The 12933-nt window shown below is 42.9% G+C and overlaps 1 protein-coding gene across 9 annotated transcripts in view; it reads left to right on the top strand.

The window, feature by feature from the left end:
- Nucleotides 1–12933, top strand: part of Dlgap1 (discs, large (Drosophila) homolog-associated protein 1) — a 338446-nt gene that overhangs the window by 303889 nt on the left and 21624 nt on the right. For all 9 annotated transcript variants that reach the window (XM_013027147.1, XM_013027154.1, XM_013027149.1 and 6 more), the window contains one exon: nt 3825–4246. In XM_013027147.1, coding sequence (XP_012882601.1) covers nt 3825–4246 — 422 coding nt within the window. The remainder of the gene's footprint in view (nt 1–3824; nt 4247–12933) is intronic.

Here is a 12933-nt window from a genome sequence, read left to right as displayed (position 1 = left end):
CAAGATCCACAGCTAGGAGACCGCTCTCAGGAATGCTGTGGTAGTTTTGTAGAGATAAAAACAGGCTCAGGGAAAGTAAGCTGTTGTTTTCTGTGGGGAACAGATTTTTGTCTCTGGCAAATGACAGAAAACAATCAGGGATTAGTCTTCATGGAAGTTTGGAAATGCAACGCCTCTGGCAACATGATCCTGTGGAGTGAAGCCTCATGTTTTAGTAGTTGGAATTTTGTGTTAGTACAACAGCCAAAATGTCAACGGTTGTGAGGAGTCATCCAAGTCACACACACATGCAGCTGGAAAGGAAGCACAGCTTCAGGAGACTAAGTGTGATCCTGGGCGATGAATGGGAACAAGGCAGACATGGTTACTGCCTCCAGGAAACACGGACTGCTTAGAAGAGCAGTGTAGCAGAATTGTCCGTCCTTTCCTTGCTAATACAAGAGACTTGAAACATTGCTTTCTGAATTTTACATAATGTGATTTAAAAAATTGTTTTGTTGTTTTTTTTTTGGCCCATTTAAGCATTAAAGAATTTATAGAAGTGCCCAGGTGATAGGGGCTTATGCCTGGAATCTTAGCTACTCAGGAGGCTGAAATCTGAGGATCGTGGTTTAAAGATGGCTCCAGCAGGAAAGTCTGAGAGACTCTGATCTCCAATAACCACCCAAAAGCCAGAAGCAGAGATGTGGCTCAAGTAGTATTGCTAGCCCTTAGCCAAAGAGCTAAGGGATAGTGCCCAGGGCCTGAGTTCAACCCCTATACTGCAACAACAACAACAACAAAAACTGATCAGCAGTAAAGTGCTTGCATGGCATACATAAGTTCCTGGATTTGAACCCCACTGCTACAAGCAAGCAAAATTGCTTCTTTTTTGGAGAAAAACATTGCCAGGTCTGATCATGGTGACAGATGTAATTTCTTAAAAACATCAGAGGTTGAAATGGGCGGCTTTGGTTGGTCTATCGTCATAAAATGAATGGCCAGAATTATGACCTACTATGATGATTTGACCATCCTAATGATTAACGCAGATCAATACTGTGGCTAGGTTTTCCTTGACATTTATTCTCTGGTGTGTATATATGGAAACGGATTCATTGAAGTAATTATTCTGTCTCCTTTTGATGATTCCGAGTCTTCTAAAATCTTACTCATAACTACTTACTGGTATTGTTCTTGTCATTATTTATTCTGATGGACTAGAGTACTAGTTTTAATTGACTTTGACAGGGCTGTCCAGAAGCATTAAGAAAGAACATATTATATCGTTCAGTGTTGGACAGTCATTGTTTGGTGCACAATCCTCTAAGAGTGGCATTGTCAAATGTGAGATGGATGGGAAATCACCAGGCAAGCGAATTCTTTAAATGGGGTGATTATGAGCCACCAGAGGAAATGTCCCATGGCACACCTGTTAGGAAGGCAAGTTTCCAAACCCTGGAAAATAACAAGTGTGGAAGAGGATGTGGAGCAATTGTAAGCCTTGTGTGCTGTTGGTAGGAATGCAAATGATATCGCTGAGATGGAAAGCAATGTGATAGCTCCTTAAAAAAAATTCTAAATCAGGCACATGTAATCCTAACTACTCAGGAGGCTAAGATCTGAGGAGCATGGTTCAAAACCAGCTTGGACAGAATAGTCTGTGAGATTCTTATCTCCAACTAACCACCAAAAAATCCAGAAGTGGAGATTGTGGCTCAAGTGGTAGAATGTCAGCCTGGAATGTAAAAGCTAAGGAAGTGCTTTAGACCCTAAGTTCAAGCCCCAGTATTGTCACACACAAAAAAGAAAATGTGGTGGTGATGCTTGCACGTGAGATGCAAATGTATTTTAGGCCACTGAACTATATATTTCAGAATAGCAAAAGTGGTAAAGTGTATATTTTATCACAATAATATTAAAATATTAAACTAGTAAGTAGCAACAACAACAACCACAGAAACCACAGTGGAGAAATGAAATCATGATACCATTATCCATGGACTTCGATTGCTTCCTACCTGTTCTAGAGGTCAATGAAGTTCTGTTTTTTGTTTTTTATGTTTTTCTCAGTTGTGGGGCCTGAACTCTGGGTCTGGGCACTGTCCCTCAGCTCTTCAGCTCAAGGCTAGCACTCTACCACTTGAGCCACAGCGCCACTTCCCATTTTCTGGTGGTTTATTAGCGATAAGAGTCTCACAGACTTTCTTCCCCAGGCTGGCTTTGGACTGTGATCCTCAGATTTTAGCCTCTTGAGTAGCTAGGATTACAGGTGTGAGCCACCGGTGCCCGGCCAATGAATTTTTTTGTGTTTAAAATTACATCAGGGGGTTGGGAAGGTGGCTCAGTGGTAGAGCGCTTGCCTTGCATGCATGAGGCCCCTGGGTTTGATTCCTCAGTACCACATAAGCAGAAAAAGCCGGAAGTGGCGCTGTGACTCAAGTGGTAGAGTGCTAGCCTTGAGCTGAAGAGCTGAGGGACAGCGCCTAGGCCCCAAAGTTTAGGTCCCATGACCGACCCAAAAAAAAAAAAATTACATAAGGTCCTTACCTTCACTGCAGCAGTCATGGAGAAAAGCCCAGAGCTTTGCTTGAGAAACACTGGTGCCATGTTTACCCATGCAAAATGCCCAGGTGGAACCTGTTAGTTAATGTTGTCTTTTGTTACCTTGGAAGGAAAATTAAAGGCACGGGGGGGGGGGGGGGGGCAGTGTCAGAGAACTCTAGAACCATAAGCTGCCCTGCACCGAAAGACTTTGAACCAGATTGCAACAGGGACCTACAGAACTAAGAGGCACATTCTTGCAATCTTTCCAAAAGAGTTTTCATTTGAGTGGGAGCCTAATGAGACTTTGGTTTGCTTTCAGGAAGTCTCACTTGATAAGAACTACCCTGGCAGGAAAATGCAGGATTTATGATAGTCTTGGTCCAGGCCAGGCTGTGGTTTTCTCCAAATTTCTAAGCAAATTACACAGACTAAGATATAATTGAATTGTTTCCTTACCCGTCATCAGCCTTAATTTCAGGACTTAAGTCATGCCAGATTTGGAGAAGTGGGACACTGGATATTAATTATACTGACTTTGGTTAGCTCTGTACTTTATCCCACACATGAAACAGCTCAAAATATGCTTTGATATTCCATATGGAACAAAAAATAAGAATTGTGCAGTCATTCTATTAGATGCATAGTGATCAAAATGCTTGAATCAAGGATCTCCTTCAAGCATACAGTCAGAGAAGAAGGAAATTTTGCTTCAAGTTCTGCACAATTAGGTCAAACTAGAGTTTGAATTCAGAGCCTTCAGCTTGCTAGGCAGACACTCTACCACAGAGCCACATCTGCAATGATTTTTTTTTTCCTGCTGGTTATTTTTGAGATAAGGTCTTGCTTCCTGCTGGGCCTGGGCCTGTACTATGATCCTCTAGTTTTAAACTTCTGGTTGTAGCTAGTTAACAGATGCATGAGACCATACCCAGCTATGAGTTTAGAAGAGGGTCTCACAAACTTTTTTTTCCTTAGGCTGGCACCAAACTGTAAACATACCAATCTCAGCCTCCCACGAAGCTGGGATTGTAGGTGTGAGTCAACAGTACTCACCTTCAAGAAATATCTTTGAGGCATTTTAGCACACTCCCAAAATTCCTGCAACTTGGGAGGCAGAGACAGGATGAGTGTGAGTTCAAAATCAGCCAAAGCAAAATTAGCAAGACTCAGTCTCAAAAAACAGAATACAAACCAAAGGGCAGGGGTTTGGCTCATGTGATCAGCACTTGCCTAGCATGTGTAAGACCACCAAAGGAAAATATCCTTGAATTACATCTCTCTTTTTCTATTCTCCCAAGCTTCCGCAGGTTTACTCGATCTAACAGTGTGACCACAGCGGTACAGGCTGACCTGGACTTCCACGATAATCTGGAAAATTCTCTGGAATCTATAGAGGACAATTCATGTCCTGGTCCAATGGCCAGACAGTTCTCCCGGGATGCCAGCACTTCCACGGTTAGCATTCAGGGCTCAGGAAACCATTATCACGCCTGTGCTGCCGATGATGACTTTGACACAGATTTTGACCCCTCCATCCTGCCTCCTCCCGACCCTTGGATTGACTCTATCACAGAAGACCCCCTGGAGGCCGTGCAAAGGTCTGTGTGCCACCGGGATGGCCATTGGTTTCTGAAGCTTCTCCAGGCAGAGCGAGACCGTATGGAAGGGTGGTGCCAGCAGATGGAGAGAGAAGAACGGGAAAACAACTTACCGGAAGACAGTAAGTAATGCCCATCTGGATCCCCCAGGGCTTAGGTCACCATTCCTTTGAATTTGTTGGCTTTGTTGTTTGCCTTTCCTGCCAGCTTCTCTTTCAGTTTCCCACCCCCAAACCACAGCTTGGGGAAGAGGTAGGCCATTCCAGTCGAGTGACCAGAAACTTCTGGGCTGCACACTAGAAAGGCACTGGGTAGATATCACACGTTCTAGTTCAAGATCTGGGAGCTCCATGTGGAAATGGACCCATTCTCTGCTGTTTCCCCTTCCCCAAGATGATCTTGAAACACTACTGATTCTCAGAGGATTGAAAATAATTCTTCTTATTTTCAAGGTCTATAGTTACGTATGTGCATGGAATATGATAAGCTTTACCGTTTTATTATTCTTATTCATATACTACATATAATTTTATTTTATTTTTCATTTTTTTATTTTGTTTGTTTCATTGTGGGGGTTGAACGCAGGGCCTAGTTGCTGTTCCTGAGCACTTTTACTCAAGACTAGCATTCCACAACTTGGAGCTACAGCCCTACTTCCGGTTTTTGAGTGGTTAATTGGACATAAGAATCTCACAGGGACTTTTCTGTCTTGCTTTGAACTGTGATTCTCAGATATTAGCCTCCTGAGCAGCTAGGATTACAGGTGTGAGCCAGCGATGCCCAGCTGTCCTTGAGTTTTTGTGTTCAGGGCTAGTACATTATTTGAGCCACAGTTCCATATCCAGATTTTTGGTGGTTAATTGGAGATAAGAGCCTCAGGGACTTTCCTACATGGGGTTGGTTTTAAAGCAGATTCTCAGATCTCAGCTTCTTGAGTCTCATGGACTTTCCTACTCAGGAAAAGTCCAAGATCTTCAGATCGTAGCATCTTGAGTAGCTAGGATTACAGGTGTGAGACAATGGTGCTTGGCTCATTTGTGGCATTTTTAAGTTCATTTAGTTTGCATTTTGTATTAGGGATGCAAACTTTCGATCACTAAAATAATTAAAACCAATCTCAATTTAATGGGTTAAAACAAATGCTGAGTAGATAAATAATAGGCACTTGTTTCGTACACCATTATGTGTAATAATTGTGTAATAATGTTGGCCTTTTAACAATCCTGTAATTAAAAGAAAATTATAACCAATCTATTTTTGCAGCTATTCATGGGCCTTCTCTAAAGTCCTAGAATTAAGTAACAGTCTAGACCAAAAGTTGTTCAGAATGCTCTGCTCTATCACATAAGCATGTTCTGATTGTGAATAGAGAAAAGGAAGTGACCTACAGGTAAAGGAAGTGAGGTAGAAAGTCAGGTTGATTGGTTACAGCTTGTATTTGTCTTATTTGAATGAGGTTTGAACAGTAGACTGCTTTGGACTGGTTGAGACTCTGCTACTTGTTACACAGACATTACAATCTGTTTGTACACCAATTGGGGTTATAATTCACTGAGAAGAGAGAAACCTGTAGGTGAAACTTAAACATATGTATGGAGGCAGTTTTAGGCCAAACATACTTCAGTGTAAAATTGACATAGGAAATTTACTAGATTATCTCCGTTTTGAAGCAGATTTGACACATCTTCAATAATTCTAATATAGTTTATGTATATTTTAATGTTATATGTTAATTTTCCTGTGAAAACTATTATGAAATTAACAGTGGATCCTCCAATTTATATTTTTGAATCAAATTCAGTGGTAGGCATAAACCTACTTTAATTTTGTATAGGAACTATTTAGAAAAGGATCCTCATGATGTAGCTTTTTAGAGATTCTCTTTTCTTTTTGCTTTTCTTTTTGTGTATGTGTGTGTGTGTGTGTGTGTGTGTGGTGTGTGCATGTGCATGTGTGTGCCCGTGCACGTGTTGCAGTAGTGGGACTTGAACGCAGGGCCTTAGCTTTTTTCACTAAAGGCTAGCACTCTCCCAATTGAACCACACTTCCACTTCAGGTGTGGAGGTAAGGATCTCACAGACTCTCCTTTTCTGAGCCAGCTTCAGGTCTCAAGCCTTCCGAGTACCTAGGATTATAGGTATGAGCCATTGACATCTAGCTGAGTTGTTTTTTGAAAAATAACTTTTTGTCATAAACACGGCTACCAAAAGAGATGTGTGTGTGTGTGTGTGTGTTTGAACTCAGGGCCTAGGCACTGTCTTTTAGCTTTTTTCCTTAAGGCTGACACTTTACCGCTTGCACCAGAGCTCCACTTCTGGCTTCTTGCTAGTTAACTGGAGATGAGTCTCACAAACTTGCTTGTCCAATCTTTGAATTGTGATCCTCAGAACTTAGCCTCTTGAGTAGCTAGGATCACAGGCATGAGCCACTAATGAAGTTTAATATAGCCATGCACTAAATGCACCAAACCAGCTGTGTGAAGAAGCAGTTCAGTTTTCTGTAAAAGAATTACATTGTATGAAAAGAGCGTCTGGAAGATAGCAGTTATCAGGTCATGGGTGTGATGTCCTTGCTAAGCCTGCACTCTCCTCGCTCCTCCTCCTCTTTCCTCCTGCTTGAGCCCTATTGCCTCACTCATTTCTTGCAAGTTAGACAATTCATAAGTCCATTTCTGTAAACTTCCCTTGCTCTTTTATGAGTACAAACAACTTGACCATGGGAAAATATACATCCTTGACATTTGTCCCTAACTCTTAGTACCATGCAGACTCACCTAAGCCTAGATCCAAAGCCTGAGTGGTGATCTTCAGGCACAATTACCCTTTGTTTCCTAGTGACAGGTAAAAGAAGCATTGCTCAGAAGCTCTAAGTGGGGACTGGGCAGTTTTCAGTAGGTAAGTGAATAGTTGCAGGTACTAGGGCTTGAACTCAGGGCCTAGATGATGTCTCTAAGCTTTTTTGCTCATGGTGAAAGCTCTACCATTGGAGCCACAGCTCTTTCTGGCTTTTTTGCTAGTTAAACGGAGATAAGCGTCTCATGGACTTTCCTGCGTGGGCTGTCTTTGACTTGAGATCTTCAGATCTCAGCCTCCTCACATAGTTAGGAGTCTAGAGGTGAGCCACCAGTGCCTGGCAACCGTTGCATTATCTTATTCTCCCTACTTCTTGGTTGTACCCCAAATTTATTTGATGGAAAAATGGCATCTACTCCCAGGAAAAATGCAGTGAAAATGCCACTGTCTTAAGGAGTGAAAGGTTGTGGAGCTGCTGCTGAACAGGCTAAGCTGTCTTTGATTTCTATTCATTCAGTTCATTAATTCAGGACTTGTTGAAGCTTCCTAGGCTATTAGTAAGACCCAGGGAATCTGCTAACAAGAGTCTTTAATTGGATTCTGATCTCACACTGGCTCTTCTCTCAACCCAACTGCAAGATGGTAAGGTGGGCAGTGGTTGCATAAAGCTGTGGGAAATTCTTCCTGAGACTAAAGGAGCTATGGAAACTGTGAATTCTGATACAACTCACATATGTCCAAGGGTGAAAATCGTGCCAAAAAAAAAGAGGCTCTCAAGCTGTGTTTGGGAGGAAAGAGACGCATATTTGTTTTGAAATGAATAGTATCAGTCATGCCAAAGCAATGAATATGTAGGAGCTACCCAAGCATTTGTTGTTCAGGCTGAACTGGGTGCAACTCCCCAGTGCTTTAGAAACACCTTATGCATTTGTCTGTCAGGTACTTCCAACACTCTTTTACAACAGTCAGTATCTCTCTTTTCCACTAGAAAGTAAGCTTTCTGAAGTGTGTGTGTGCATGCGCGCATGCACATGTGCACATGCATGCATCCACGCCAGTACTGGGACTTGAACTCAGGGCCTGGGAGTTGTCCCTTAGGCTTTTGTTGTTGTTTTTCTCGAGGCTGGCGCTCTACCTCTTGAGCCCTCGCCTCCCTTCCACCTTCTTGCTGGTTAATTGGAGATGAGCGTCTCACAGACATTTCTGCCTGGGCAGGCTTCAAATTTCCATCCTCAGATCTCAGCCTCCTGAGTAGCTAGGATTCAAGGCCTGAGCCCTCCCTGCCCACACACACCCAGTCTAATAACTCCTTAAAGGTCTCCATCTCTTTATTCTCTCACCTCAGTGATTGGATTTCAATAGGTGAGTTTAGGGGACATACTGATTCAGACCACAGCAGTTATTGTTGCCAGAAGCTTCACATGATGTTCACTGGTGAGACACTGAACAGGGTCAAGAGGTGGGCATCTGCCATGTAGCACTACAAAGAACCTCTATCTTGACCAAGTGGATGGTCTCAATGAGTCCCAGGCATTCATTCCTTCCAGCTCTCAAAACATTTGAAGCTTTCTCTTTCCTCTCATGCTCTGAGATGCAAAAACTTCAAACTGCTAGGATTTCAACATTTTTAAATAGCACAGCTGCAAACTCCTTTGGGCAAGAAGTCACCAATTTCAAATGAGGCAAAGCCAAATCAGTGAGAAGCTGACCTTAAAGCAGTAGCAACTCTCCACAGCTAGAAGAGAGGGCCAAGGCCCATGGAAGCATATTCATCTTGTCCTTACAATGCCCCTGCCAGTGGACTGGAGACTTTGACAGGTGCTGTTTTATTTGCCCTCAAAACAGCACTCTGGCAGCATCTTGTCCAAGGTTTCAGAACACAGAAGTGTCTGATAGAACAGATACAACATGAATAACATTTGACAAGATAATGATACTTTGTGTTGCTTGGCACTACCCCCAGTAAGCTCTCCACACATATCTGCCCCTGGTTTCTTGGCAACCACCGTTTGTTCTGATAGCTGGCCTGGAGTTGCAGAGGGCCTTTGTTTTCCTAATTCTCTGATTTAACTTCTTTTATTATTAATATTTTTTTTTTGAAAAAACAAGAGGAGTGGCTAGGGAGAAAGGACAATCCCATTTGATGGGAGAAGAGCCTGCTTCTAAGTAGCCAGTATTTGTTTGTTAGTTCTTAATCTATGTACACCAGAAACAATAGCATCGATAACTAGGTCAGCCACTATTATATCTAGCTCTTAGCCAAGCCATGTGATGTGTTCTTTGGATCTCACCCAGGGAGGACCCTCCTCCAGGGATCATGATAAAGGTGATTTCTTGGAATCCCTTCTCCCATAAAAAGAAAAAAGAAAAAAAGCCAATTATTTTATTTTATTTTGTGCCAGTCCTGGGGCTTGGACTCAGGGTCCAATCAATGTTCCAGAGGTTTTATTTGCTCAAGGCTAGCACTCTACCACTTGAGCTACAGTTCCATTTCTGTTTTTTGTTTGTTTGTTTGTTTTTTAGTTATTTTTTAAGTCGTTTATTGGAAATAAAAGTTTCATAGACTTTCCTGCCCAGTCTGGATTTGAACTTCAGTCCTCAGATCTCAGCCTCCTGAATAGCTATGATGATAGGCATAAACCACCAACACCTGGCAAAAGGTGATTTCTTAATAAAATACTCCCAGATCTGTTCTTCATAGTCATTAGAGAACAATTAGGATAGATTGAGAGAAAGGAAAATTCAAATCATACTTCTTAATTTATTTTGTGAGGTACCAGGATTATTTACACAATTATACTGGTGAATATAATCAATGTTTCCAATTGTTCCCTTAAAAAAAATGGTTAGGCTAGCTGGGCACCGGTTAAAGGTGGCTCACACCTTTAATCCTAGCTACTCAGGAGGCTGAGATCTGAGGATCACAGTTCAAAGCCAGCCCAGGCAGGAAAGCCCATGAGACTCTTATCTCCAATTAACCACGGAAGTGGCGCTGTGGCTCAAGTGATAGAGTGCTCACCTTGAGCTAAAGAGCTCAGGGACAACACCCAGGCCCAGAGTTCAAGCCCCACGACTGACCAAAAAAAAAAAAAAAGGTTAGGGTGAGGGTATAGATCAGTGATATAGCACTTATCTAGCATGATGGAGGCCCTAGATTTGACTCTCAGCACACACTGAGTGTGTGTGTGTGTGTGTGTGTGTGTGTGAGTGTGTGTGTGTGTGAGTGTGTGTGTGTGAGTGTGTGTGTGTGTGTGTGTGTGTGTGTGTGTGTGTGTGTGTAATCTCTTCCACAAAAGGCTGCAGCCCATGAAACTATCATCATGCTCATAAGAGTGTGAGATAATTTGCCAGGCATAGTAGAGTGCACCTGTCATCCTAGCTACACATAGGCATAGGTAGGAGAATTGCAATCCACAGCCAGTCAGGATTAAATGTGAACCCCTACCTGAAAATTTACCAAAACAAAAAAGGGCTGAGGACATGGTTTGAGTGGCAGAGTAGCTGCCAAGCTCAAACTCCAGTAATGAGACATAAATAGACACACACACACACAGAGTCTGGGCAGGAGAATCCATAAGATTCTTTTGTTTTGTTTTGTTTTGTTTTGGGTCCGGTCGTGGGGCCTGAACTCTGGGCCTGGGCGCTGTCCCTAAGCTCTTCAGCTCAAGGCTAGCGCTCTACCCCTTGAGCCACAGCACTACTTCCGGCTTTTTTTTCTTTTTGCTCATGTGGTGCTGAGGAATGGAACCCAGGGCCTCAGGCATGCAAGGCAAGCGCTCTACCACTGAGCCACCTTCCCAGCCTAATCCATAAGATTCTTATCTCCAACTAACCAACAAAGAGCTAGAAGTGGAAGTATGGCTTAAGTAGTAGAGTACCAGCCTTGAACAAAAAAAGCTAAGGAACAGTACCCAGGCCCTGAGTTCAAGCCCTAGCACTGGCAAACAAACAAGCAAACAAAAGAAAAACCACCAGAGAGAGAGAGAGAGAGAGAGAGGGAGAGAACCTTTTTAAAATACCTTTCCAAATTCAAAATATGCAAAAAGAAGTTTGGTAAGCAAGGAAGCTATTTGCTCAATGACAACTAGAAGTATAAATTTCAGTATGTTTGGTTGTAGCCTTTCTTTTTTGAGAGTCAAAGGAGAAAAGATCCATCTCATTTAGAAGAATTAGTCGGTTATCAGTTATTTTGTGAAGCTGTTATCTTTAACTCTGAAGGTTCATCTGGGATCCTGATTTTGGCATCCTTGGGCTGGAAAATGCTTCCTCATTGACCTGAACTGCGGATGAGAAAATCTACTTAGCCAAGGAAAGAAAACAAGCCCTTATAGCAGACCAGTTACCTCCAAGCTGTCTTTCCAAAAGTATAGCCATAAATTCTTGGGCTGTGTAGAGCTATTATTTCCCTTGATAAAAGCAGAGCAGAACAAAGACTGCAGTTCTTGTTTTAAACCTTCAGCTCTCCCAGTTGATAGCAGCTTTTTGGCTTGATAACAAAATAATGGAACTCTACAGTGAGTAGGGCTACATCCCAGCCAGCTGACAGAATGCCTCCCTCCCCCCCACCCCCTCTCCCGTCCTGCCCCCAACAACACTTGGAGTAAAATGATACAAGGCTTTCTCAGACAATGACACCCTTGTGTGAAACAGCTGTCTCAGGAGATGCACAGTGTTGTTTGACAGTGGCTTGTATGTTACATAGATACATCTGCTATTATCTAAGTGAGAATGAACTGGCCAGATGGAATTGAATGTTTCTAACTAGGAATGCAGTCTAAAGCTGGGGAGGGAAAAATAGACTCAGGTTTCAATGGGCCAAAGATTAAATACTGGTTGATTTGTACTCTGAAATCTATCTTTAGCTTCTTGAATTGTGGACAACTTATAGGTGGAATTTTCCTGGCTTTATCTGAAACAAACTGATAAACACAGTGTGTGTGTGTGTGTGTGTGTGTGTGTGTGTGTGTGTGTGTGTGTGTGTGTGTGCAGGAGGTAGATCCATTCCACTTTAATTTTGCCTGTAATAGCATCCAGGTTAGTGAAACTCGGCCTTCCGTTCTCCAGACTGCTCTGAAACCTTGGCAAGAATATAAGGTTGGTGATGAAACCTGTAGTGGAGTTTGGTTACGGAAGCTGTGCACAGTCGTTATTGTACTCAGCTATCTTGGGGATGGCTGGACTTCGTCTGCTGGATCCCCACAGACTGTGGATTAGGGGGTGACAGACAATGTAGTACTTTCTGAGGTCTGGCCTTCACTTTCTGCCAGTCATGTGCACCTAGCTGGTGCACCCTAGCTGTTTCCTGTTTGATTCTCACCTAGTGTTCTAAGTGAGCCTTTAATTGGTCTGTTCACGCACACACACACACACACATATAGACACACACACTCACTCACTGCAGAATTGCTTCTGGCCCAACCTAAAATTAGGGACCACTGGGGACGTGGCAGTTGTGAAAAAGAAATTGTGTGCATTGCACTTTAGGCTTAAGTTTTGAGAATGTTCAATTCACTGCGGTGTGAGAACAATTAGAGGGCATCCTTTTGGGGGTATCCTTTTGAGGGGAGGGGTGTGGAGGCTGAGGAGGTTACAAGGCCTGGACACAAATCCATTTCCAAGGCCAGTAAATTTCCCTGATTCTAGAAGTTGCAAAGATGATCCCCCATGGTTTTCTCCATTGAGAACTAATTCTGGCTTTCAGCTATCTGGACTCTCCAAGCAATTCTCCAAGCATTCAGCTATCTGGAATCTTGCCAAACCCTCTTCTTGGGGGGTTTTTATGGAAATTCAATTGCATAGGTATGATGATAACATGCACAAACTCTTGCAGTGTGATTGGATGAGCAGAGAAAGGGTGTGGCCAATGGTAATAGGCTGAGTGGGGAAACCCAACAAGGCTTGTCATTTCAGATTCTTTTTTTTTTTTTTTTGTCGGTCTTGGGGCCTGAACTCTGGGCCTGGGCGCTGTCTCTCAGCTCTTCAGCTCAAGGCTAGCGCTCTACCACTTGAGCCACAGC

The sequence above is a fragment of the Dipodomys ordii genome, unplaced genomic scaffold (assembly GCF_000151885.1).
Source record: "Dipodomys ordii isolate 6190 unplaced genomic scaffold, Dord_2.0 Scaffold100, whole genome shotgun sequence".
NCBI classification, from domain to species: Eukaryota; Metazoa; Chordata; class Mammalia; order Rodentia; family Heteromyidae; genus Dipodomys; species Dipodomys ordii.
This window is presented reverse-complemented; position numbering and strand designations above follow the sequence as displayed.